Below are 24,423 nucleotides of genomic sequence, written 5' to 3' on the forward strand. Positions count from 1 at the left end.
CTGAGCGCTTGCCTTCCCTTTTTCTGTAAGCATCTCAGCACCTTATTGAGGTTCAACAAAAGAAAGAAGAATGTGAATTACGAAGTGAACCACAAATATTTGAGACCTGTGGTCATAAATCCATATATTTGGGAAACAAACTAATAGACTTATGTTTAACCTAAGTGGTAGGTAGATAGGTTCACTTGGTGTCACCATGAATGCGCAGGATGCCAAACAGGCAAAACGCAGGTTCTCTGGTGCTTGTAGAAGAGCCAGGCACTGCGATGGCATGCTAGACACAAAGACACATTATTACTCTGGTGGCGCAACTTTTCTCCCCAGCGATCCCGTGTTTCAGGACATTCACGTGGTTGGTTAGAGCCAGCTTTGATTAATGCCTGTGTGAAGGAAAAATTATTAGCAAACAGATCAAAATTAAATGTTGCTCGATTCTCAAGCTCTTGGGTAAAATGCCATCCTTGACGATACTTTCACATAACTTATTTGTCATCAGGCCACCAGCCACCTTGCTTAAGATAGAGAGTTGTACTTATAAGTAACATGGTTCTTTCAAAAAGATATATTTTTAAAATGTTTATTTCTTTGGGAGAGAAAGGAAGAGCAAGAGCACCTAAGCGGGGGCCCAGGGGCTGCAGAGAGAGGGCGGGAGAGAATCCCACGGGGGCTCTGTGCTGTCAGTGCAGAGTCCACCACGGGATTTGATCCCACGAACCATGAGACCATGACCTGAGCTAAGAGCAAGAGTCGGACGCCCAACCGACTGAGGCACCCTCAAAAAGGTTTTTGTCCAGCATTCCCTCATCTTTCTCTTGGAGGAAACCCAGTTCAGGTATGACCCAGGCCGGGTAGAGTACCCGCCCCCCCAAGTCCATGTGTTGTTCAGGGACTCACACGTGATCCAAGCTGAACCACGGTCCTCTTCATGTTGCTTCTGTCATACCCATGGGCAAAGACCCCTTTCCTTCCCGTTGTGGTTCCTGGTGGCCATTTTACCGACTATGTGGAGTGAACGCATGCCCTAATGGCACTGTTTGACTCACTGGATGCAGCCAATGGAACCTGATCAGATCTGCTCTTGAACTTCTTGGTGTGTGAACTCATTCTCTTCTTTGCCTGAAGCTATTTTAGATTAGGTAACTTTCAAACTGCATTCAAGAGACCTAAGCATGAGAAAATCATAGCCACCACTAATGAATTTGATTTAGTTAATGTTCAGCACACACCATGTTATTACTCACATGTGGATAGAAGTTCCAAGACTTTTACCAATAAGAAAACTTTGAGTCGATGAATATCCTCCAGAAACTTTATGGGAAATCGATCACGATGTCACTGTCACCACTAGAGTGTGGTTTTGCTAGCAAACCTCCCCCATACCTTCAAACAAAGAACATGCACAAAATTCACAACATTATTTTACTGGAATTTATAGGGGAGAAGATAATGTCAAATTTTCGCAAAGAAAATCTTCAGATTGAATCCTGCCAAATGAAAGAAAATTCAAGTTCCTGTCTCAGTCTCAACTGGCCTGAGTACCAAAGCAATGCCCCCTTCTCCTGGTACCCGTGTGTCAAGCTGTCGGTTATGTCTCCACCTTTTCATGATCCTTAACTCTCTGCATCAAGGCTCAGCGATCCCAGACATGAGTTCTGAAAAACTTCTCCCATGTCTATGGTTTTCTTCATCTATCCACGGATGTTGCTGGCTACCACCGAACTTCACCACCCATACGCTCTGGTCCATACGGCTTTCTTCTTAAACTCTGGGAGAACTCTCAAGGACAGCAGAGTAGCTAAGGGGACAAAAAAAAAAAAAAAAAAAGTACACTATTGCATTTGGCAAAATGCATTAAAAAAAGCTCACTTATTTATTTTTAAATGCTTATTGAGAGAGAGTGAGCAAGTGCGTGTGTGAGCAGAAGAGGGGCAGAGAGAAGGGGGAGAGGGAGAATCCCAAGCAGACTCCACACTCAGTGTAGAACCCAACATGGAGCTTGATCTCCCAACCTCAAGGTCACAACCTGAGCCAATATCAAGAATCGGACACTTAACTGACTGAGCCACCCGGGTGCCCCTGAAAAAATCATGTAGATCAAAAATGTGTTAGAACAGAACTTGGCTTTTTCTTACTTGGCTAAAGCTTCAAGACTAAAAATTCCCATCAAGCCTTAGGCAGAATTTAATAGTAGAAAGCCATTAATAAAAAAGCTGGGGAAAGGATTATTTTTGTTGTTGTTGTTATTTAAGTTATTCTGCAACCAATTAACAGGAAATTCTGCAGATTATAACAAAAACTGACTTCTGGGATGCCGATTTTTTTTTTCTTCGTCTCATAAAGATTACATAGGTGTGTTCCCTTTGTAAAGAATCTGCTTATGATTTGTGTACTTTTCTATATGAATATGATTTTTCCATTAGATGTTCAGTTAAAACGTAAAAGACAGGGGTGCCTGGGTGGCTCAGTCGGTTAAGCATCCGGCTTCGACTCAGGTCATGATCTCACGGTTCCTGGGTCTCAGCCCTGCATCGGGTTCTGTGCTGACAGCTCGGAGCCTGGAGCCTGCTTCAGAATCTGTGTCTCCCTCACTGTCTGACCCTCCCCTGCTTGCACTCTCTCTCTCTCTCTCTCTCTCTCAAAAATAAATAAAAAACATTTTTAAAAAATTAAAAAAAAAGGTAAAAGACAAAAATAAAACACTCATCCTGTGATGAAGTTGTTAGGTTCATGTGCTCAACGAAGCCAGCCTGACTGTACTAATCTATATGTGACTATATACGCACAAGTCTATACCTTTTCTTATTTGTCACAGGTCCCTTAGGGATCAATTTAAAGTAAGAAAGTTCTATGTAATTCCTCTAGGTGACTTATCATAGATCTTATTTTAGGATATTAATATAAATATATGGAGAATTATTTAAAATATAACCGTGTGAGGCTTCTTATAGATCTTACTTGGGGATATTAACATAAATATATTGAGCCATTATTTAAAATATAATAGTGTGAGGAAATGTGGGTAAGCCAGAGTTACACAATTTTTGTGTGTGACTCTAATACACTATATAATCAAGTGAACATGTACTTCCTTGACCCAAATAACTACTTTCCTCATCAGTATCAAGTTGTGTGGTATCTTCATGATCTAAAATAGTGTTACGCTTGGAGAAACCAACAGTATTAGGGACCCATGGCCATTAAGCATGAGTTTAAACTCCTTGAGGCAAACACATGGAGGCAATCCTAGCGAGTCTCCAGGGACCGATCAAGTGAACGTACATGGGACCACCGCCCTTATTCTCAGTGAAGTTCCCGGATCGATCACAATCCACTCCCTATACAGGCCCTATGTTGGGGGGTAGGGAGAGGGCTCAGAACAGACAGATTTGGGAATTCTTACTTGTTTGGCAACTGAGAAACTATACCCTATTCAGAGTAAAAGACAGTCATACTATATGACTCCAGGCTGGCCAGATAAATTATCACAAGTGTAGGCCAACAGGTGATTTTCCCGAGGTGAGACTTCCCAGTGCGGTATCTTACGGCAGGTCAGGGGTCATATTAACACCAGCCATTGGTCAGACCAGCCTCTGGGTCCTAAGACACAGATGACTATACAAGCTACTTCAGGCCACAGAACCAACACCCAAAAGACTTCTTGGATTTGAGTAAAATAATGTACATAATTTTCACAGAAAGATATTCTATATTTGTGGTTCCTAAAGTAATAGTTTAACAAACAGAGAAGTATAAAAAACACAAGAAACTATCTAAATGCCTGAAAGCATAGGAAATGTTAAATTCCCTTGGCATTGCTACTACATAGGTATTATAAATACTATTAATGAGTCTTAATAGTATTTATTATACTATTAATAAGCCAATATAGGAATAGGTTAAAATGCTTTAAAAAACAATTTTTAAATAAAAAAGGCAGTGTGCCCAAAGTGTCTATGTGTATTTTTCAGTTGCTTATGATTACAAATATGTTAGAACAACACCCATAAACAGAGGGGGCAAAAACTTCTTAGGAAAAAATATCAAAGTTGCCACTGGGCAATGGGACTCTGGATTCCTCTTTGGTCTCTTCTGCATTTACTAAATTTTAAATCCACTTTCTAATTCAAAACGCCATGTGACGACAGCTCCAGATTACTTCTATAGACTGAATTCAGATGAGCCTTTCAGGAACGAATATACAGTAGGATTCTGTTTCTGCAGCAAAGACAACCATGGATGGCTTGCACCTATGCTGGGCATGTAAAATGGAAGTGATACCTTTCAAAAGATCCCTGGATTTGTCTGAGAGGCCTTCTTTCGGGCTTTCCATGACGCTGAAGAGCCAGTCAATGAACTAGGGAGAAAAGAAAGAGCAGTGTCAGTGAAGACAGCCCCGCTAAGGGTAAGAGAGCACTCAGGCCCTCGGGCCTGCATACATGCAGCTCTGCAGGAAGTCCAAGATAGTACCCGCCGGGGTGGGCGGAGCGGAGAGGAGAAGGGGACCAGGCATAAGAGATGGGGAAGGTGGACACGGCTACCATTTAGTCCAATGACCCAGCAAAGTCAAACCTCCTTCTCCTCCTAAACATCCTGAAAGCTACTATCGATTTTTAACAGTGAGGTAGACATGGGCCCAGAGGGCTTCCTGTGGGCCGTGAACTTTCTCTCTCATCTCTGAGAGCCCAGAGAGGTTAAGAACCTTGCCCAAGTCCACTCCCTATGAATAGCAGAATCTAGACTTGAACCCAAGTACACCTGACTTCAGAGCCTTGTGTCCCTTCTTTGCATCCTGCTGCCTGATTCCGTGTGCATCTAAGCCCAGACTCGTAGGGCAGGTAGGAAATGGCGAAATACATCAGACATAAGCCTCTGTTTCTAAAATAAGATATTCTGTAGATGAGGACAATTTGTACCCAAATGGATATGAAACATGGAGCTGTAATGTAAGAGAAAGGCAGAAAATAATTTATTAGGTAGAGCCAAATGTGTTAACTGCTAATGAGGTAGAAACTCAGATACTCATGAGTTTGACTGATTTCTCAGGGTAAAGTCAAAATTGTTTTTGAATTAGATACAAGGTAATTTTATTAATGACTGAAAGTTGCCAATCTAGACTCGTGAAAAAAACATATACATTAGTCATGGGTACCAGATATTAAAAAAATTTTTTTGGGTGTTTATTTATTTTTGAAAAGGAGACACAGAGTATGAGCAGGGAAGAGGCACAGAGACAAGGAGACACAGAATCCGAAGCAGGCTCCAGGCTCTGAACTGTCAGCACAGAACCTGATGCGGGGCTTGAACTCACAAACCCAACCGTAAGATCATGACCCAAGCTGAAGTTGGATGCTTAACCAACTGAGCCATCCAGGTGCCCTTGGGTATTTTAACTTTGGGTATAGAAACTAACTTGACGAAAGAGTAAAACAGAAAGAATATTTCTAATTCTCTGCTTTAATTAAATTAAATTTTTTTCCTTTTTTTCCCCTCCAAGTTTGTTTTTTAATATCCTACTGGTAAGTACATAAATAAAGCACTACAAATACATAATAGATACAAGATGTCTACATTGTAGTCCAAAGTGATCACGGTGTCCCAGGCCAGAAGGGGATACCACATTTAAAAATTTGTTTTGATTTAAAAGGAAATGGAAAACACAACATTTGGGATAATACTAATGCTTAAGAAAACAAAGGCGTTTTGAGATGCTCAATGGAGTTGTGCATGGCTAACCTGTGGGTCCGTAGTTCAGACATATTTTTAAAGCCTAATGTTCAGATTGTTAGCTATAAGCTAAAGTTAACTTTAAGCTTTCAACTTCATAAAAATCCAGTTTTCATTAAATGGGATTCAATAAAAAATCTTTCCATCAACTGTATTAAAAACAGTTCGGAGCCATTTAATGAGAAGTACAGAGAAGCACGGTGTTTTCAGATGCTCCGCATGACAGCGAGGAGCCTGGGGTAACTCAACACTAAAGACTAAAAGGTGCTTCCTACAGCCTGGATTTTCCTGAGGGCAAGGGTGATGACTCTTGCAAACTTCCCCATGTGATCTAGCATGGGCTAGGAGCATGGCGACCCCTGGAACGTGGCCGTAGGACAGAAGGAGCTATGGGGAACCTTAAACACACTGTAAGAATATGGATGCTCCAAATGCCTGTTTCCCGGACCCTCCCCCACGGTTGGCCATCCCCTCCGATATCCACCACCACTGTATCCTCCTTACACAATCTCACAGCCTTGAACTTGCCTTTCCGTCTGTCCTCACTCTGACATTTGGAGCATTCAGGGATGTCCTCATCCCTTCACTCCTGGGATCAAGAACACATGTGTCTTTAATAACTGAAGGCAAGTATGCGCTCCTCTTTCTCCGACTGTAAGCAAGTTATTGCTGCTGTCTTTGTTTTTGTTTTGAGCCAGCGGTTAGCCTCAATCTCCGGGGCGGGGTATGAAAACCCGGGGTGTGATGACCGTTTCACTGAACTCCCAACCTCAATCTACAGTCAGAAATTACTGAAGAGAAAATGGCTATCAGGGCAGGTGGCTGCTACCTCACCTTCTGCGTCTGTTCCTTCCATGGCTCTTTCTGCAGCAGAATAGGCATGCTACTGGGAAGGAGAGTGAGAGCCTCCTGCAGAGTGACCCTGTGCATTGGACTCCTGCCAAGGAAGCTTGAAGCCGCCCCAGCTGGGCTGTTTTCCTGATGCCATGGCAACCAGCTGGCACTGAGGCCGAGGAGGAGAGGGGCGGCATGGTCTGCCCAAGCGACCACTGCGGTTGCAAATATCAGCAACAAGAAGTCCAAAGCCTACAAAGGAAATAGAAACAAGATTAGGTCCCATGTTTTAGTGATTCAAAGTAACATACACAGGACGCAATGTTATCTTCCCCTGCAGCCCAGAAGAGGAACCAGACAGAACAGCAAACTCCATTTCCACACTTAATAAACAGACATTCTAGGACTTCAGAAGGTTTTAGGGATCGTCTTTTGGAAGACAGAAGGCTCAACAGTTTCATTATTATTGCTCTAATAATGCAGGGGGAACATTATTTAATTCCTAATTATATGGAGATCCACACACTCCTCTGTCTTGGTGTTTCCAAAGAGATAAAAGAATGGAAAGGGATATTTAGACTTATTGTTATGTGGCCAAAACTGAGTTTTAGAAAAACCTATAGTCTGACTCTATTTTGACATTTTAATTTCTTTAAATGTTTTTTATTTACTTTTGAGAGACAGAGAGAGACAGTGCGAGCAGGGGAGATAAAGAGAAAGAGGGAGATACAGAATCTGAAGCAGGCTCCAGGTTCTGAGCTGGCTGTCAGCACAGAGCCTGAACATTTTAAACAATAACAAATGACTCTCTACATGTATTTTATCTTTCTGTTCTCCATATTTAAATATTTGAGTGGCAAACACTTGATTTTGTTCCATGAATGCTGAAAATGTAAGCACTGAGACAAAATAAAAACAAGCATTCTTGGAATAAGGGAATCACAACAAAGCATTAGGTGTTTTTTTAAAAACAAATTTTTGAGTATGTTCAGCCATGAATTGAAATATACTCACCAAAGTCTGGATCCTGACCTACATCTATAATTCCAAGGGTTTTTTTTTCCCCCTTAATTTTACTTCCAGTATAGTTAACATTCAGTGTTATATTAGGTTCAGGTTTACAATATAGTGATTCAACACTTATGTATATTACTCAGTGCTCATCAAGGTAAGTGCACTCTTGAATCCCATTCACTTATTTTACCCATCCCCCCACCCATCTCCCCTCTGGTAGCCATCTGTTTTTGGTTGTCTCTTTTTTCCCCCTTTGATTTGTTTCTTAAATTCCATATATAAGTGAAATCATATAGTATTTGTTTTTCTCTGATTGGCATATTTTGCTTAGCACTATATTCTCTAGATCCATCCATGTTGTTGTAAATGGCAAAATTTCATTTTTTCTTATGGGTGAATAATATTCCATTGTGTGTGTGTATATATACACACTACATACATGTGTACATGTATGTATACACACACCACCCTATTTTTATCCATTCATCTACTGATGAACACTTGGGCTGCTTCCATACTTTGACTACTGTTAATAATGCTCCAGTGAACAAAGGAATACTTACATCCCTTTAAATTAGTATTTTCGTATTCTTTGGGTAAATGTCCAGTGATGCAATTACTGGACCATAGAGTAGTTCTATTTTTAATTTTTTGAGGAACCTCCACACCATCTTCCACAGCGGCCACACCAGTTTGCATTCTCATCAAGAGTGCAAGAGGGTTCCGTTTTCTCCACACCCTCACCAGCATTTGTTGTTTCTTGAGGTTTTGATTTTAGCCACTCTGACAGAAATGAGGTGATATCATGTTGTGGGGTTGATTTGCATATCCTGGTGATAAGTGATGTTGAGAATCTTTTTATGTGTCTGTTGGCCATCTGGATGTCTTCTTTGGAGAAACGTCTGTTCATGTTTTCTGCCCATCTTTTAGTTGGATTGTTTGGGAGGTTTTGATGTTGAGTTGTAGAAGTTCTTTATATATTTTGGATACTAACCTATTATAGGCTATGTCATTTGCAAATATCTTCTCCCGTTAAGAAAGTTGATGATTAGTTTTTGTTAATTGTTTCCTTTGCTGTGCAGAAGCTTTTTATTTTGATATAGTCCCAATAGTTTATTTTTGCTTTTGTTTTCCTTGTTTCAGGAGACAAATCTAGAAAGATGTTGCTATGGCTACTATAAGATAAATTCCTGCCTGCACTCTTGTAGGATTTTAATAGTTTCAGGTCTCACATTTAGGTCCCTTATCTATTTTGAATTTATGTTTGTGCATAATCTAAGAAAGTGGACCAGTTTCATTCTTTTGCATGTTGCTGTCCAGCTTTCCCAATACCATTTGTTGAAGAGACTTTTTCCCATTACATATTCTTGAGTTCTTTGTTGAAGATTAGCTGACTATATAATGGTGGGTTTATTTCTGGGCTTTCTGTACCATTCCATTGATCTATGTGTTTAATTTTAGGCCAATACCATACTGTTCTGTAATTACAGCCTTGTAATATAACTTGAAGTCTGAAATTGTGATACCTCCAGGTTTTTTTTTTCTTTTTTTCTTTCCTAAGACTGCTTTAGCTATTCAGGGTCTTTTGTGGTTCCATACAAATTTAGGATTGTTTTTCTAGTTCTGTGTATGATGCTGTTGGTATTTTGATAGGGACTGCATTAAATCTGTAGGCTGCTTTGGGACATTTTAACAATATTTGTTCTTATAATCCATGTGCATGAGATGTCTTTCCATTTCTTTTTATGATCTTCATTTTCTTTCATCAATGTTTTATAGTTTTCAAATTACAGGTCTGTCATTCTTTGGTTAAGTTTATTCCTAGGTGCAATTTGCAAATGGGACTGCAACTGCAAACAGGATTGTTTCTTAATTTCTCTTTCTTCTGCTTCATTACTAGTGTATAAAAATGCAATGGATTTTTGTACATTGATTTTGTATCCTGCGACTTCACTGAATCCAGCTATCGGTTCTAGCAGTTTTTGGATACAGTCCTTCGGGTATTGCATATACAGTATCATGCCATCTGCAAAGAGTCAAGGTTTGACTTCCTCCTTACTGATCTGGATGTCTTTTCTTTCTTTTTGTTGTCTGACTGCTGTGGCTAGGACTTCCGGTACTATGTTGAACTTGACCTTAAGGGGAAAGCTTTCAGATTTTCCCCACTGAGTGTGATGTTAGCTGTGGGTTTTTTGTATGTGGCTTTATTATGTCCAAGTATGTTCCCTCTAAATCCATTTCACTCTAAATCTGTTTTGCTGAGAGTTTTTTTAAAGTCATGAATGGATGTATTTTGTCAAATGCTTCTTTCCATCTATTGAAAGGATCATAAGGGTTTTATCCTTTCTCTGATTGATGTACTTTACCATGTTGTTTGATTTGCAAATACTGAACCACCTTGCATCCCAGGAATGAATCCCACTTGACTGTGGTGAATGATTTTTTTAAATGTATTGTTGGATTCAGTTTGCTAATATTTTGTTGAAGGTTTTACATCCATGTGTATTATGGGTATGCAAAGTTTCTGCTGAAAAATCTGCTGAGAGCCTTATGAGGGTTCTCTTGTACATAACTGTCTTTTCCCTTGCTGCTTTTAAAATTTTCTTTTTATTGCTACTTTCTGCATTTTGATTACTATGTGTCTTGGTGTGGACCTCCTTGGATTGATTTTGTTGGGAGTTTTTCGTGCCTCCTGTATCTGAATTTCTGTTTCCTTCTCCAGATTCAAAATGCTCTCAGCTATTATTTCTTCAAATAAAGTTTCTGCCCTCTTTTCTCTCTCTTCCTCTTCTGGAATCCCTATAATGTAAATGTTATTATGCTTGCTGGAGTCACAGAATTCCCTATGTCTATTGCCATCTAGCCTAATTTTTTCCTTCTCTCCTACTCAGCTTGATTCCTTCCCATTACTTTGTCCTCCAGGTCACTGATCTGCTGCCTCTGGTCTACTATTTATTCCATCTAGTGTATTTTTAATTTCACTTATGATATTCATCATCTGTGATTGGTTCTTCATTACTTCTTTATTAAGGGTGTCACTGATGTCCACTCTGTTCTGAAGTCTAGTGAGTATAGTCATTACTTTAAATTCTCTATCTGGCATATTATTTATCTCCATTTCACTTAGGTCTCTTGTGGTTTTGTCTTATTTTTTCCTCTAAGACACATTCCTCCATCTCCTCATTTTGTCGAACTCTCTATGTCGATATGTTAGGAAAAGTCAGCTAAGTCTCCTGCTCTTGAAAGCAGTGGCCTTATGAAGAAGAGGTCCTGTATACTCTGCAGGGCAGTTTTCCCCACTTCCTGGAACCTGGTGTTTCAGAGGTGTCTCCTGTGCGTGTTGCACGCACCCTGCTGTTGTTGCTTGACTGCTTTTTCCTCAGTCCAGTCGTCTTCAGTGGATCTCTGCCTGTCATGGGCAGTGTTTGGTCCCTGTAGTGTTAGTTGGCCAGTCTGGTGCTGCCTTGGCCTTGAGGTGAGTCAGACTAGGCGTGTGCCAGAGATGCAGCGGCACCAAACTGCAGAGCACTTTCCCTGTGTTGTCCCCTGAGCAGCTTTCACTGGTGCACAGGGCTGGCAATCAGACCAATCGTCTGCCCCCTGCCCGTAGCTGGGGCAACAATCCGACTGGTGTATGTGGCTATCTTTCTCTCTCCCCAAGGCAGGAGTCACTTTGGAGTGGTCCCTGTGAGGGCCACTTGCACACTTCTAGGCATGTTTCGGTTTGAGTGGGCTCTGGCCAAGAACGTATTGGAGGAGGCAGACCTGCATCGTGCTTGGGAGCGAGATGCACAGAGTCCCCAAGATCTGTGCACCAGGGTCAGGGCACAGGCCATTGATCTGGGACCACAGTGGCTAGGACAATTTGCAAGGGAGTAGGGCATGCGGTTTTACCAAAATGCACTCAGGTTTGCTGTGAAAGGAGACTTGCCACCACCAGAGGGCCAGCCCATGCGCATCTGCAAAGCTCGGGTGGGCGGGGCACACGGTTTTAGCAAAGTGTGCGCCAGGCTTCTACAATAGGGCACTTGCCGCCGCCACCACTGCCAAGGCCCTGCGAAGTGTGTGGTCAGCAAAGTTTGGGCAGATCTGTTGGGGAAGGGGATCTGCAGCACTGGAATGGAAGCCAGCCCGGCTAGAGGCGGCAGATCCACGAAGCCCAGGAGGGTGGGGGGCAGGGCACAGCGTAAGCACGTAGGTAGTGAACGCAGGTGCTGGACTGGTTCCTACAGGCGGCATGTGTTACTGCTGGGGAGCAGAAGGAGGAGATGGTGGCTGCCGCCTCCTTTGTTCCTGGAGGAGTCACCTGTGAACACTGCCCCTCCGGACACGGACATGCTCTGGGAGGAGTAAGTAACTCTCCTTCCCTCATGGAAGCCTCCTTCAGAGCACAGAGCCAAACGCGGGGCTCGAACTCAGAAACACGAGATCATGACCTGAGCCGAAGATGGACGCTTAACCGACTGAGCCACCCAGGCGCCCTGCCAACCTACTGGTTTTTTTAAAGTTCCAAGCTTTAAGTCCTGCTGGTTGTTAGAAATCACAAAATTAGCGCCCCCTAGTTTTCAAAGCCAAACGTTCGGGGGTTCATCTTCCCCATGTGGGCTCCCTCCACACCTATGGTCTTTTTGGGTCCCTGCCCTTCCTCCCCTCTTCAGTGTGGTCTCTTCTCTATACTGAGGTGAGGAGTTTGTTCTGTCAGCCTCTGGGTCATCCCTGGACCATTCACACTGATGTGATGTTAGCTGGTGTCCATGGGATAAGGTGAGCTTAGGGTCCTCCTATTCTGCCCTCTTTTCAAACTATAGGGCTCCACAAGCATTTTAAATAATCTATCTAGGACTCATCCATTTAGAGTTTAGATCAACCTAAACGCTTCCAGAAGTGGTCATAACAAGGGACTCCTTGAGTTGTTTTGATTTAAATTACGCCTCTTTCTATCTGTTTCTGAAGACTAAAAATGTTTTTTTAAATAAATAAATAAATAAATAGATTTTTGCAAGAAAACAGAAAGTTAACAAAAACTTAGGAGATCAGAAGGAAAAGGAGACAGATTCTGCTAGGTAAAAAAACAAAACAAAACAAAACAAAAATACCAAGGTTTAAAAAGTATCCCTTACTTCCCTAAAATTCATAATCTCACTAATTACCATTTCAAGCATATACCCAACTCTTCTGAAAAGCTGGTCAGCATTTCAAACCACATCCCAGCTTATACAAATTTCACTCACACTGTAAACCAGATACCCGAGAATCAGGCCTATGGAGAACAAATTCTACTACTAAAACAGGCACAGTGGTCAGCAAAGTCAAGAAAACCAGAAGAGTAGAAAGTGCTGTCTTCCTTTTATTCGTTAACCTTTTCTAGTTTATTTTATCTAATGTCCCATGGCTGTGGATCTTTTTTGGGGTCACACGTCATCTCACAGGTGTGGTGAAAACTCTTTTCATGCGCCTAAGTATTTGCGAAACACAGATTACTTGCATACACTTCAGTATCTCTTCAAATCAGGAGTTTGAAGATGCTCCCCAGGCCAGGACTAAAATACCCCACCTCCTTTGTGCGTCCAGGCCAAGGACACAGAACCCTGGGTCCCCTCATCGGCTAGTGTCCTCTGTGTTCTGCCTGCTGAGGAACTTTTTCTGTTGAAAGTATTTTTCGAAGGGTGGCCCTGGCTGTCTGAGAGCCAGGCACGCACTTCCATTTCCTTGTGACATCAGAGACTGTCACCCTCGTTTCCCAAAAACAGAAAGAAAGGAGGGGGACGAAAAGACAGAGCAAGCAGCAACATTTTTTTTTGTCTTTGGGGAGAGCAAACATTAGTTCTACATCTAAAGGAAGCCGCAGACCACTTCTCCAGACTGTACCTCGTCACGAGCCACGTTCTGAACTGAGGCCGACTGGTACGCAACATTCCGGATGTAACCCATCAGTTCCAAGAGCCATTCCATCCTCTTCAACACGCCTGAAACAGAAAGGGTATTTTTGTACCAGACCATGGTTTTCCTAGGAAATGTAAAACGGATCAGAAACAGCCATCATAACTAAAGCATAACACCCGGTGAGGATTCCAGGAGACAGTCTCAAATCTTCTCGTAATACATGAGGCTTGTGGTTTTGCACGAGAGAGTTCTGTGACACTGTTCACGTCATGGGACCATGTTTTTGTCTCTATTTTCAAGAGGTAACTTATTCTTCAACACTACGCACCCACTAGGGATAAAAGGCACTTTTTGGAGTTTCTCTTGCAGCATCAAACACACGAGGAGAAATCTGGCACACCAACAAGTCAATAATGTGAAATCTTGGGAAATTAGTTGTTTTTATAGTCTTCCGTTACTTAAATGTTCCCATTTTATGCCCAAATCACAGAGAGCGCCTATCCCAAACACATAAAAAGAAAAATAAAAACCAACTATTACACGGTAACTGGAGAACAAACACCAGGATAAATATTGGTTTTTCCCTTTTTATTTTTTAAAATGAGAATTCCCAGCACTGTAGAGATGACTTGGGAAGGCTGTCAAATTTAAATTTAAAAAAATTATTATTTTTGAGAGAGAGACAGAGACAGAGAGCATGTGGGGGAGGGGCAGAGAGAAAGGGAGACATAGAATCCAAAGCAGGCTCCAGGTTCTGAGCTGTCGGCACTGAGCCCAATGCGGGGATCAAATCCATGAACCACGAGATCATGACCTGATCTCAAGTCTGGTGCTTAGCCAACTCAGCCACCCAGGTGAGGCTATCATTTCAGAGAGGAAGAGACAAATGGGATCTCAATGGAAGGCCAGCTCATATTGAGTTCAGTTCACTTCCTGTACCCTCGTGTTTCATTGGGAACACCTACTAGATTTCCTCCTGATACATACACTTTAGATTTAGAGTCAAAAATCCAGTTTTTCATCACAGGGAAATTTTTCACTGGGCAGGCACTAATGCAGATACGAGACAACTATCTCAATTGCCAAAGAGGAGAATAAATCAAACTTTCCCGTATGGTCTCAAAAAGGGGACTACAATTCTGCCTGCCAGTTTTCGCTCAAAACCCTGAAGATACAAGATGGGGAGAAAAATACAGAAACAGAAGTGCCTACGGGCACTTGGGTTTCCCGGTCCCACCTGATCTCCTGAAGCCAGACGTCACTCAGAACTGAATGTAGACTATATGCAACATGACCAGTGATACAGGAGGAGAACTGGGGAAGCTCACTTTTTAGATTATGGAAGTATAAATGTGGGAGCCTGGGTGGCTCAGTCGGTGAAGCATCGGACTTTGGCTCAGGTCATGATCTCACGCTTCGTGGGGTTGAGCCCCACATTATGCTCTGTGCTGACAGCTCAGGGCCTGCTTCAGATTCTCTGCAAATACCCCAGCGCCCCTGGTTCTCTATTCCTCCCATGCTTGTGTTCTCGCTCTTTCTCTCTCTCAAAAATAAATAAACACTAAAAACAAAAAGTATAAATGTCTATAATGGTCTAAAAGTTCCACCGTATGATTCACGAGCAGAGAGAGCTTCAGGCCTACAGCTTCTGAAGATGTAGTGAGGACACCCAGATTTTATCCCTCTCACCCCTGAGCAGTTCTCCTAGAGAACAACAAGTTAATTTTGTTGTGGCTGTTTTCTTTTCTTTTCATTTCTTTTTTTTACTTGTTTGGTAAATAACCCCCCAAGAGCCATTTTCATGAAGACACGAGGCAGAACCGATTGCCATCCTGTTTGGGTAATGGAAGGAGGCAGAATCAACTTGAGAAACTTGTTGACATCCTCGAGGGTCTGGAGGGCTACCCACAATATAAAACCACCAGGACATCCATTCCATCTCCGGGGTGGGGGCTGTGAGCTTTCCACCTACGGTGCTCTTCTTTTTGGAGGTAATAAGAGCTCTCCGGTGTCAAGGAGCCTTAACCTAGTTTTTAAGTGGAGGAAATAATTTTAGCTCAAAGGGGAGGTAGGCAGGTCCTTCTGTGTCTGCTTTCACCCCGGGCTGGCCTTACTTGTGTTGGCATGGCTCACAATCCGCGCGTGGTATAGACCATGCAGTGTCATCCAAGCTAGTACGTCTCTGTCGCGGTGCTGAGCAGCAACGCTGAGTACATCAGTGAAGCCCATCAGGGGAAATCGTCCTTGAGAGACCAAGTACAGTTGGACAAAGGCCGCCTTTTCTATGCTGCTCTGCAAAAAAAAAAAAAAAAAAAGCAAACTGTTCAGTTACTCTTAAATTAGCTGAAGTCATTATGAAACCTCGAGGCAAGGGCAAAACAGAAAGGGTTGAGCTTAAAGTGGGTTATTATTCGGAATGCTGAAACAGTTCATTTCCGGCAGCATGTGACCTGTCTGCCTTGAGTGCCAGATTTTAAAATGTACACACAGCCGGAGGGTTGTAATGTCACCCCCTGTTTTCTCATAAAAACCGCAAGTGATTTCAGGGGTTAACTGGTGACATTTTGTCAGAATACACAAATAATAATAATAATGACACTAACAAACACAGTACTAATGGGCCAGGCACCATTTGAGGCATTAACATGTATTAGCTCAGCAGTTCACAAAAAGCAGTACCCAGACCTCTGAGGGACCCCGAGACCCTTTTAAAGGGTCTGAGGGGTCAAACACTAGCGCCGAAACTTCAGGAACAGTCACTGTATTTGTCAGTGCCACTTGCAACTCTTTAAAAACCAAGTTTTACTTAAAATACTCTTGTAAACAATGACAATTATTAGTTCCATCAGACCTTTGCCCTTGAGTACACATCTTTTTAATAGCCTGTATGATAAAACAGGAAGCATACAGAAGGGCTTTCTGCTGCATAGCCAAGGATGATGGTCGTCGCCAGAGAAAACACTTGTATGTTTGGGCTGTGAACTGAAATAGCCAGTTTTTTATGAAATACCATTTTCTTGAAAGGACGATGGATGGAGAAACTATGGTTATTCAAACTGAGTATTTAACATTGTGTTTTAAATTTTGTAAATGTTTATTTATTTTGAGAGAGAGAGAGAGAGAGAGAGAGAGAGAGAGAGAGAGAGACAGACAGAGTGTGAGCAAGTGAGGGGCAGAAGGGAGGGAGACACAGAATCTGAAGCAGGCTCCAGGCTCGGACCTGTCAGCACAGAGCTGGACACAGGGCTCGAACTCACAAACTAAACGGTGAGATCATGACTGGAGCTGATGTTGGCCCCTTAACCGGCTGAGCCAGGTGCCTCTTTTTATTATTATTTCTTTTAATTGAAGAAAGTGAGACTGCCACTTCAAGGAAATATTTGGTATGTTTTGCTGCCAAGGATAAAATCTGAGCTTTTGAGTGAAAATCTGATTTTTGGAAAATCTGTATTTGCTACTATGAGTTGGCAGCTTCACAAAACATAAAAGACTTTTCTGAGAATTTTAACAAATGTGATGTTTTGATCACGGTACAATGGTTTTGATACAGTATAATGAGAGGTATCAACACGTGGAAGATTTTCAAGACTCAGTGATTCAGGATTTTCCAACTGATTTTGTAATATCATATGTTGGGGAAAGACCCACAGTGCAAGACAGACCAAGGGATTTTAATATAGCAGAGTATGCGAAATTCACGGACATGAATTCACATTCCACACGCTGCACCTACCCGAAGAAGACACTGTTTGTTGAGTTTTAACATCAAAAAAAAAATATCCATAATTATCTGAAACTATTGACACACTGCACCCTTTTCTATGGACATTACTTATTTGTATGAGGCTAGATTTTCCCCACGTACTTCACCAAAACAACATTACAAGAGATTGAGTAAAGCAGCAGTTATGAGAAGCCAACGGATTTCTATGAGAGGCCAGACAGAGAAAACAGATTGGCAAAAATGTAAAACAATGTTACTTCTCGATCTTGTTTTGTTTTCAAAAATTCTTAATTATACTGAGATGCAATGGATTATTGAAAGAAATGACCGGGTGCCTGGGTGACTCAGTTGGTTGAGCATCCGACTGCAGCTCAGGTCATGATCTCGTGGTTTATAAGTTCGAGCCCCACATCGGGCTCTATGCTGACAGCTCGGAGTCTGGAGCCTGCTTCAGATTCTGTGTCTCCCCTTCTCTCTGCTCCCCTCCCTGCTCATGCTCTGTCTCTGGTTCTCCATAATAAATAAATGTTCAAAAAAAAAAAAGAGATGACCCATTTAAATTAAAGCCTTTGGGAATCCTCAACTGTTTTTAAGACACTGAAGTAGTCCTGAGACCAGGAAGTTTGAAAAGCACTGTATTAACCATTTAATTTTCACTACTGTCATCCTTCCGTTTGGAAGCCCAGAGGTTAAGAGACTTGCTTTCAATTAAGGTCACGTGGCCTGACTGGCAGCGTGAGAAGCTCTAGGTACCACGAAGTAAATTATATGCATGATTTCCAACTATATTACATGAATATCATAATAACAGGATAAAACAGATCACATGAATGTGATAATTATGATAATAAGTAATTACTGGGTGCTAGCCTTTTCCAAGAACTTAACATAGATTAAGTCATTGTAACAAACCAACTCCAGGAGGTAGGTGCTATTATCTTTCTTTTGTAGATGAGGAAACTAGGGCGCAGATGATGAAATATAACCAAGGTCACGATGCTAGTACATTACAGAGCTGGATTTCAAACCGCAGCAGCGAGGCTCCGCAGTTCCTTGTCTTCAGCACTTCCTGACAGTGCCTGTCCTTGCTGACACTCATCTCCGCGATGCTGATGTTCCCAATAGTCTAACAAGGGCTCTCACACCTCAGACGCAGCACAGTCCCCTGGAGGGGCTGTTGAAACACACTCCTGGGCTTCACCTCTGACTCGGCAGACCTGAAGCGGGACTCTAGAATTTTCATTTCCAGTCAGTTCTCAGGCTTAGGCTGCTGGTCCAAGGGACCACATTTTGAGAATCACTGCAGCCTCCTGCAGAAATTCAAGGATTCAACTGACCTTGTCATCAAGTGAAATACATGGTAAGATGTCCACCAGCTGGATTAGGGCTTATAATTCTCTAGGCCTGTGCTATTATCTGGTATGCAGGGTTGCCATGTGGTAAGTATATCCACTGCGATATACTTAACTAAAAAAATTCATTGTTTACAGGCAATTCAAATCTAGTAAGACAACTTTATTGGCATGTTACTCATTCATCCTTTGGGGGTGGGTACAAGGAGCACCTGTTAAGTATCTCTCGTCAGGGTTAATAGTGCTTGTTTGTCAATTAGCCACCTTTCTTCATTACCAAAGGGTAAGTACCAGGTGAAAGGAACCAAGTTTAAAAATAAGACCACTGAGGTGCCTGGATGGCTCAATCGGTTAAGTGTCCAGCTTTGGCTCAGGGCATGATCTCATGGTTCATGGGTTCGAGCCCCGCGTCAGGCTCTGTGCTGACAGCTCAGAGCCTGGAGCCTGCTTCAGGTTCTGTGTCTCCCTCTCTCTTATTTACGTTTTCCATGCACCGGAAGTTTTTCAGCCAGAAGATTCCCATTCTTACGGATTTTGCATTGAAGATGTTGCCCTATGCTTATGTTTGCCCAAAGGTGACACTAAAATGATCTTGACAAGGTGGGATTACACAGGTTACAAAGTTGTTCATCCATCTATTCATCCATCCCATGGGCTGAACGTGAGCCCCCACAGCAAAACAGATCGTTTCCTGAAATTATCCAGTAATTCTGTCAGCACAAAACCCAATGTGGGGCTAGAACCCACAAACTGCAAGATCCTGACCTGAGCCGAAGTCGGCCACCCAGGCGCCCCCACCTCTTCAACTGTAACTCCCCCCTCAATAATGGAAATAAATATAGAGATAGGTTATTACCTCAGTCATCTGGGCAACTCGATTGGCTTCGTCATCTGTCATTTCTGAGAGGCATTTGGCTACACTGATATACAGCTCTAGATCATTTCTCTGGTAAGGAAAAATCACAAGCATGTCAAAATACATGTAAGATAACAGAAACATTCTCAGTGTTCTAACAAATTTGCTTATCTCCATGAACAGCAGCCTCTGAGATTTTAATCAAACCAATGTACGCCAGTTTTTATCACTCAAAAAAAAAAACCCATCTTTCTGGGGCACGTGGCTGCTCACTCAGTAGAGCATATGAACCTTGAGTTAGGGTCGTGAGTTCAAGCCCCACATTGGGCATAGAGCTTACTTAAAAACAACATCAACATCATCTTTCCTATTATTTTGTTTGGCTATACTTCCCCCCCCTCATCAGAATCCATCATTCCACACAGATGTTTAACTTCTTTGCAAAGCTTTACAAAAAAGTTAAATAATTCGGAAATCTACTGTGTCACCTGATATGAGTCATATATTGGACAATATGCTCAGAGACTGTCCATCTCCTACAGGTATCTGGTAGAAGGCGTGGCGGCCCACTTCCCGGGGTAGCACTGGTTAACCCGTTTCTAAGCCTGCTCAAAACTTTGGTTCTAAATATTCAACCTCAATTTAGATCTTGGACGCACACACATTCTTAGTGAAAAATGTGGTTATTTCTTCCTAGCCTTCCCACCACATTCTTAAAACAGCCACCTCCCTGCTTTGCCAAAAGGGCTTAAGAAAAATCCCAAACATAATTGGTCAGGAATGTAAATATTTTTGTTCCTCACCCGAATCTTATTTGGCAGAAGGTCAAAAATCTTCCGGGTAGCTTCACAGAGCAGACCCCAGAGGTGCTGGGCAGGGCTGGGCAGCCTCATGGCCTGACTCAGGCCCTGTAAGGCGCTCGCGCATAACTCGGGACTGGGAGGGCCGGGGGTTGCTTTAAACACCACCACCATTAAGTTCTCGACAAAACCCGTGAGCTGTTCGTCAGAGACGTGTTTTATCCACAGAGGGGTAGACACCAGGAGGTATTTCTTGATATTCAACTGGAAGCAAAGCAAAAGAGGTCAGGAAGAAATGAGCCGAGTCTGGGTTTGCAGGGCTCCAGACCTCTAAGTCATTCCTGTGTTGGTTTTCCGTTGCATGAGACCGTGGCCGCTGCAGTCAACTGTGGTCCGGGACAATTCGTGTAAATACGGTATCTGCCGATCCATCTGTGAACTACTCGGGGTAAGCCTTGGATCCTATCGGTGAGGGGAATAAAATGCTACTTCTTTCTGAAAGGACATGACAGTTGCTATTCAGTCTTAAAAGGTCACAATCTCTGGCCAAAAAAAAAAAAGTCCTGGCAATGAAAGGCTCATCTGCAGGAAACCGACTGGCCAGAGTATCTGATATTATTAATTTCTTCTTCTAGGAAGCACAAGGAATACAAAGCAGAGGTGGCAGGACAGAACCATTTTTGAGAGAGGAGGAAGAACTGAACGTGTAGAACTGACCCAGGCATGCTGGAGGTCATGAGAGCCGAAAAGGGGCATGGTGAGAAAAGGCTTTGTGCCAGAGGTGTTAAGAGAGGAGGTTTCAAGAATTCTTAGAAACGTAAGTACCCCACTAAGGGAGCAGCAAGTCTAAAAGGAGTGGTCTAAAAAAATAAAACCGGACTAACATCAGTAAATTTCAAAAAATATCAGCGGGGTTGCATGACTCACCTGAACAATTCACTGTAAAGAACACATCATTTCTGATCATTTTTAAATTTATTTTTACTTATTTATTTAAAAATTTTTTTTAATGTTTGTTTATTTTTGAGAGACACACACACACAGAGTGTGAGCAAGGGAGGGGCAGAGAGAGGGAGACACAGAATCCGAAGCAGGCTCCAGGCTCCAAGCCGTCAGCACAGAGCCTGAGGTTGGGCTTGAACTCTCGAATTGTGAGATCATAACCTGAGGTGAAGTCGGACACTTAACCGGTGGAGCCACCAAGGCACCCTCTGATAGTTTTTCAAAAAGAGAAGTTTATAACGAAAATGAATTCACAAATTTAATTTGTCAATTAATAACGATAATAAGAAAAAGACAAATGCAAAAGAGTAACAGATCTGAAAGAGAAGGAAGGATAACTGAATTCTAGAAAGATTTTTGAGGTAAACGAAACAGGCTGTTCAAGCTATACCTGATTCAGAAGGAAAGAGGAGTTAATAGAACAGTGTATGAGACACGGGCTTTGGAGTCAGCCAGACTCACTCCTACGTATTAGCTACATACACTTTGTTTAATCCGAATTTGCCTCAGTTTGTCAGCCTGTAAAATGGAGACAATAAAATCTACTCGTCAAAAGTGGAATAAGCTAGGCACAAAAAACTACATATTGTATGATTCTGTTCTAAAGAATTCTAAAGCTTATATGAAATTTAAATTTATGTGAAAGTTGTTTAAAAAAGGAAAAATTGTAGGGGCACCTGGATGGCTCAGTTGGTTAAGGGTCCAACTCTTGATTTTGGCTAAGGTCATAACCTCACAGTCAGAGATCAATCCCTGCATCAGGCTCTGCGCTGGGTGTGGAACCTGCTTGGGATCTTCTCTTTCCCTTGTCTTCTGCCCCACTCCCTCATGCACTCTCTTTCTCTCTCTCAAAAAAAAAAAAAAAACCAAAGAAAAAAAAACAAAGGAAAAATTATAGAGACAAGAAGCAGATCAGTGGCAGCCTGGGTCTGAGCCTGGGAGTGGGCATTGTCTCCAGATTGGCTCGACAGAACTTTTTAGGGGTGATGGAAATATTATTGGTGATGGATGAAAATGTACAAATGTACTAGAACCCATCAAACTGTACATTTAAAATAGCTATATTTCATGGAATATAAATTAAAACTCAAAGACGTAAAAAACATTGGAGTGTCAGGGTGGACGACAGATTCAGTCTGAGGTCTGAAAGCGCTCCCTGAGTGCTTACAAGGAGCAGGTACTTAGCAAGAGCTCAGTCACGGCGGATGCACTCAAAGCAGACAGCTCATGGCGGCTGCTGACAGAAAGGGTGCAGACCTCAGTCACGTCCCCCTTCAACAAAAGTGAGTTGGAAAGGTAGCAGAGCTTAAAAGAAAAAATAATACAAAATGGGAACTGAACTTAAAAGACTGAGGAACTCATACAAGAGCTTTGCAATATCCTCAAAGAATTAAAGCCTCCTGAATAAAAGAATCACAAAGGTGAGATCATCTAACTTATAAGCAATTGGTAAACCTCTGAGGAACCATGGAATGTGTTTTTTTCTTGTCCTACCTTAGAATATACTCAAAATTATACAGTTTACTAATCTTTGACCAATCGAATCTCATCCTTCCTACTTACCCCTTAGCCTGTATCCTGGAAGGTGCCGGCTCCCTGTCTCTTTCACAGATACCAGGCTAGGTCTTTCCTCCTCAGCGCTTTGTTCAAGCCCAACCCCCTAGGAGAGATGTTCTCCACTCTCCACCTACACGCCCCGTGCCTCTAACTTGATGCTTAATGAACTCCTACCAAGCTTTCAAGGCTCCCCTGAATTGATGCCTTTCCTGTGAAACGGAGGGATCATATTCATGGATTTCCCTTTCTCTTAATACCTACTGAATATCAGGGGCGCCTGAGTGGCTCAGTCAGTTGAGCATCCAACTTTGGCTCAGGTCAGGATCTCATGGTTCGTGAGTTCGAGCCCCGCATCGGGCTCTCTGCCATCAGCACAGAGCTAGTTTTGATTTTCTGTTCCCCTCGACCCCTCCCCGGCTTGCACACACATCCTCGCTCTCTCAAAAATAAGCATTAAAATAAAACCCAATGAAAATCATTGATATAATATTGTATATCATATAAACCCAGGTTCCAATAACTCTACCACTTTCCAGCTGTATGGTCTCGAGAAAGGAACTGTAATATCTCTGACCATCATTTTCCTTCTTCATAGTCAACGGGAGCTGAAAGCATGAATGTCGATGGCTGAGGCAGAGCTCTGAATCACAATCTTCCAATCCGCTGGCCAGTGACGGCCAGGCCCCAAGTCTTACAGAATCACCTGTCCACTCTTGACTTTGAGAGCCGACACCCATGTTAATCTCTCCCCAAAGCCAGGTCCTCCCGTTGCCCAACCCCCTTAACGGTTACATACACTCAGACTATGGACCAGCGGGGGCGTCACCCACAGTCCCAACAGCGCAGCTGCATTCTGGGACGATTGTGCCTGCGTCACCATGATTTCAAGGCACAGTTGCTGTATCTCTTCTCCTGAAAGACAAGAAGAGGGTGTCGGTAATGCAGCTGCTTCTTGGATTCCTTTTCAGGCTTTCATGTCTCAAATCAAAGCCTCTGCTCGTGTGACATCTACCAATAACAGAACTTGAGAAACCAAAAGGTATTTCAAGTGACCTTTTCATCGTGAGCCAAAGAATGTACCCAGAGGCAGCAGAGGGTTAAGTCTTGGAACTGGCAAGGGCTGTGATCTAGCTCTGGAAATTTCTCTTATGGTGTCCTAAGAAACCTAAATAATCGAATACTATGAAAATTTTGAGAAAACTCTAGCTGAAACTCTTTGTCTCTGGCTTCCTCTCCTTCCACTTTGCACTCAGCTCCTAGAGAAATTTGTTTAGGTCTGTTAGGACTTACAAAGGTTGCCACATTCCCCAGGGATCGAGTCCTTTTAGTAGCCTGGTTAGTAGCAGACATATTTTCCAAACCAGATCTTTTCTTCGTTTTTCTAAGGATTTTTACTAAAACATAAACATTTTCAATATAGCACACACAGGCAGGGGGAGCCTCAGGAGAACATCATTTTCAAATGAAATCTCCAGAAACATGGTATAGGTGACATTGTATCTTAAACAGGTATTAGGTTCAAATGAAAGCATTTAAGTAAAAACTGTGCTGAGTCAGAATCATCTTTGAGTATCCTCTCAGTTGCACATAAATTATGGTTTGCGAATCATTCTGTATATCGTGAGCACCCTACTGTAAAAAGCGGTGGGCAAACACACACGCAATATTATGACACTG

General features: G+C 42.4%; 1 protein-coding gene across 2 annotated transcripts in view; it reads right to left on the reverse strand.

The window, feature by feature from the left end:
• Nucleotides 1–1,400: 1,400 nt before the first annotated feature.
• FOCAD (focadhesin) overlaps nt 1,401–24,423 on the reverse strand; it is a 315,637-nt gene continuing 292,614 nt past the window's right edge. Inside the window, exons 37-44 of one of the 2 annotated variants that reach the window (XM_029919606.1) lie at nt 23,543–23,658; nt 20,191–20,451; nt 19,388–19,477; nt 15,570–15,747; nt 13,441–13,538; nt 6,559–6,810; nt 4,279–4,354; nt 1,401–1,795 (exon numbers count right to left, since the gene is read on the reverse strand). In XM_029919606.1, the coding sequence (XP_029775466.1) occupies nt 1,722–1,795; nt 4,279–4,354; nt 6,559–6,810; nt 13,441–13,538; nt 15,570–15,747; nt 19,388–19,477; nt 20,191–20,451; nt 23,543–23,658 (1,145 nt within the window). In that variant the 3' untranslated portion in view covers nt 1,401–1,721. The other variant, XM_029919607.1, reaches the window with a different exon arrangement.

This window comes from Suricata suricatta, chromosome 13, assembly GCF_006229205.1.
Source record: "Suricata suricatta isolate VVHF042 chromosome 13, meerkat_22Aug2017_6uvM2_HiC, whole genome shotgun sequence".
NCBI lineage: Eukaryota > Metazoa > Chordata > Mammalia > Carnivora > Herpestidae > Suricata > Suricata suricatta.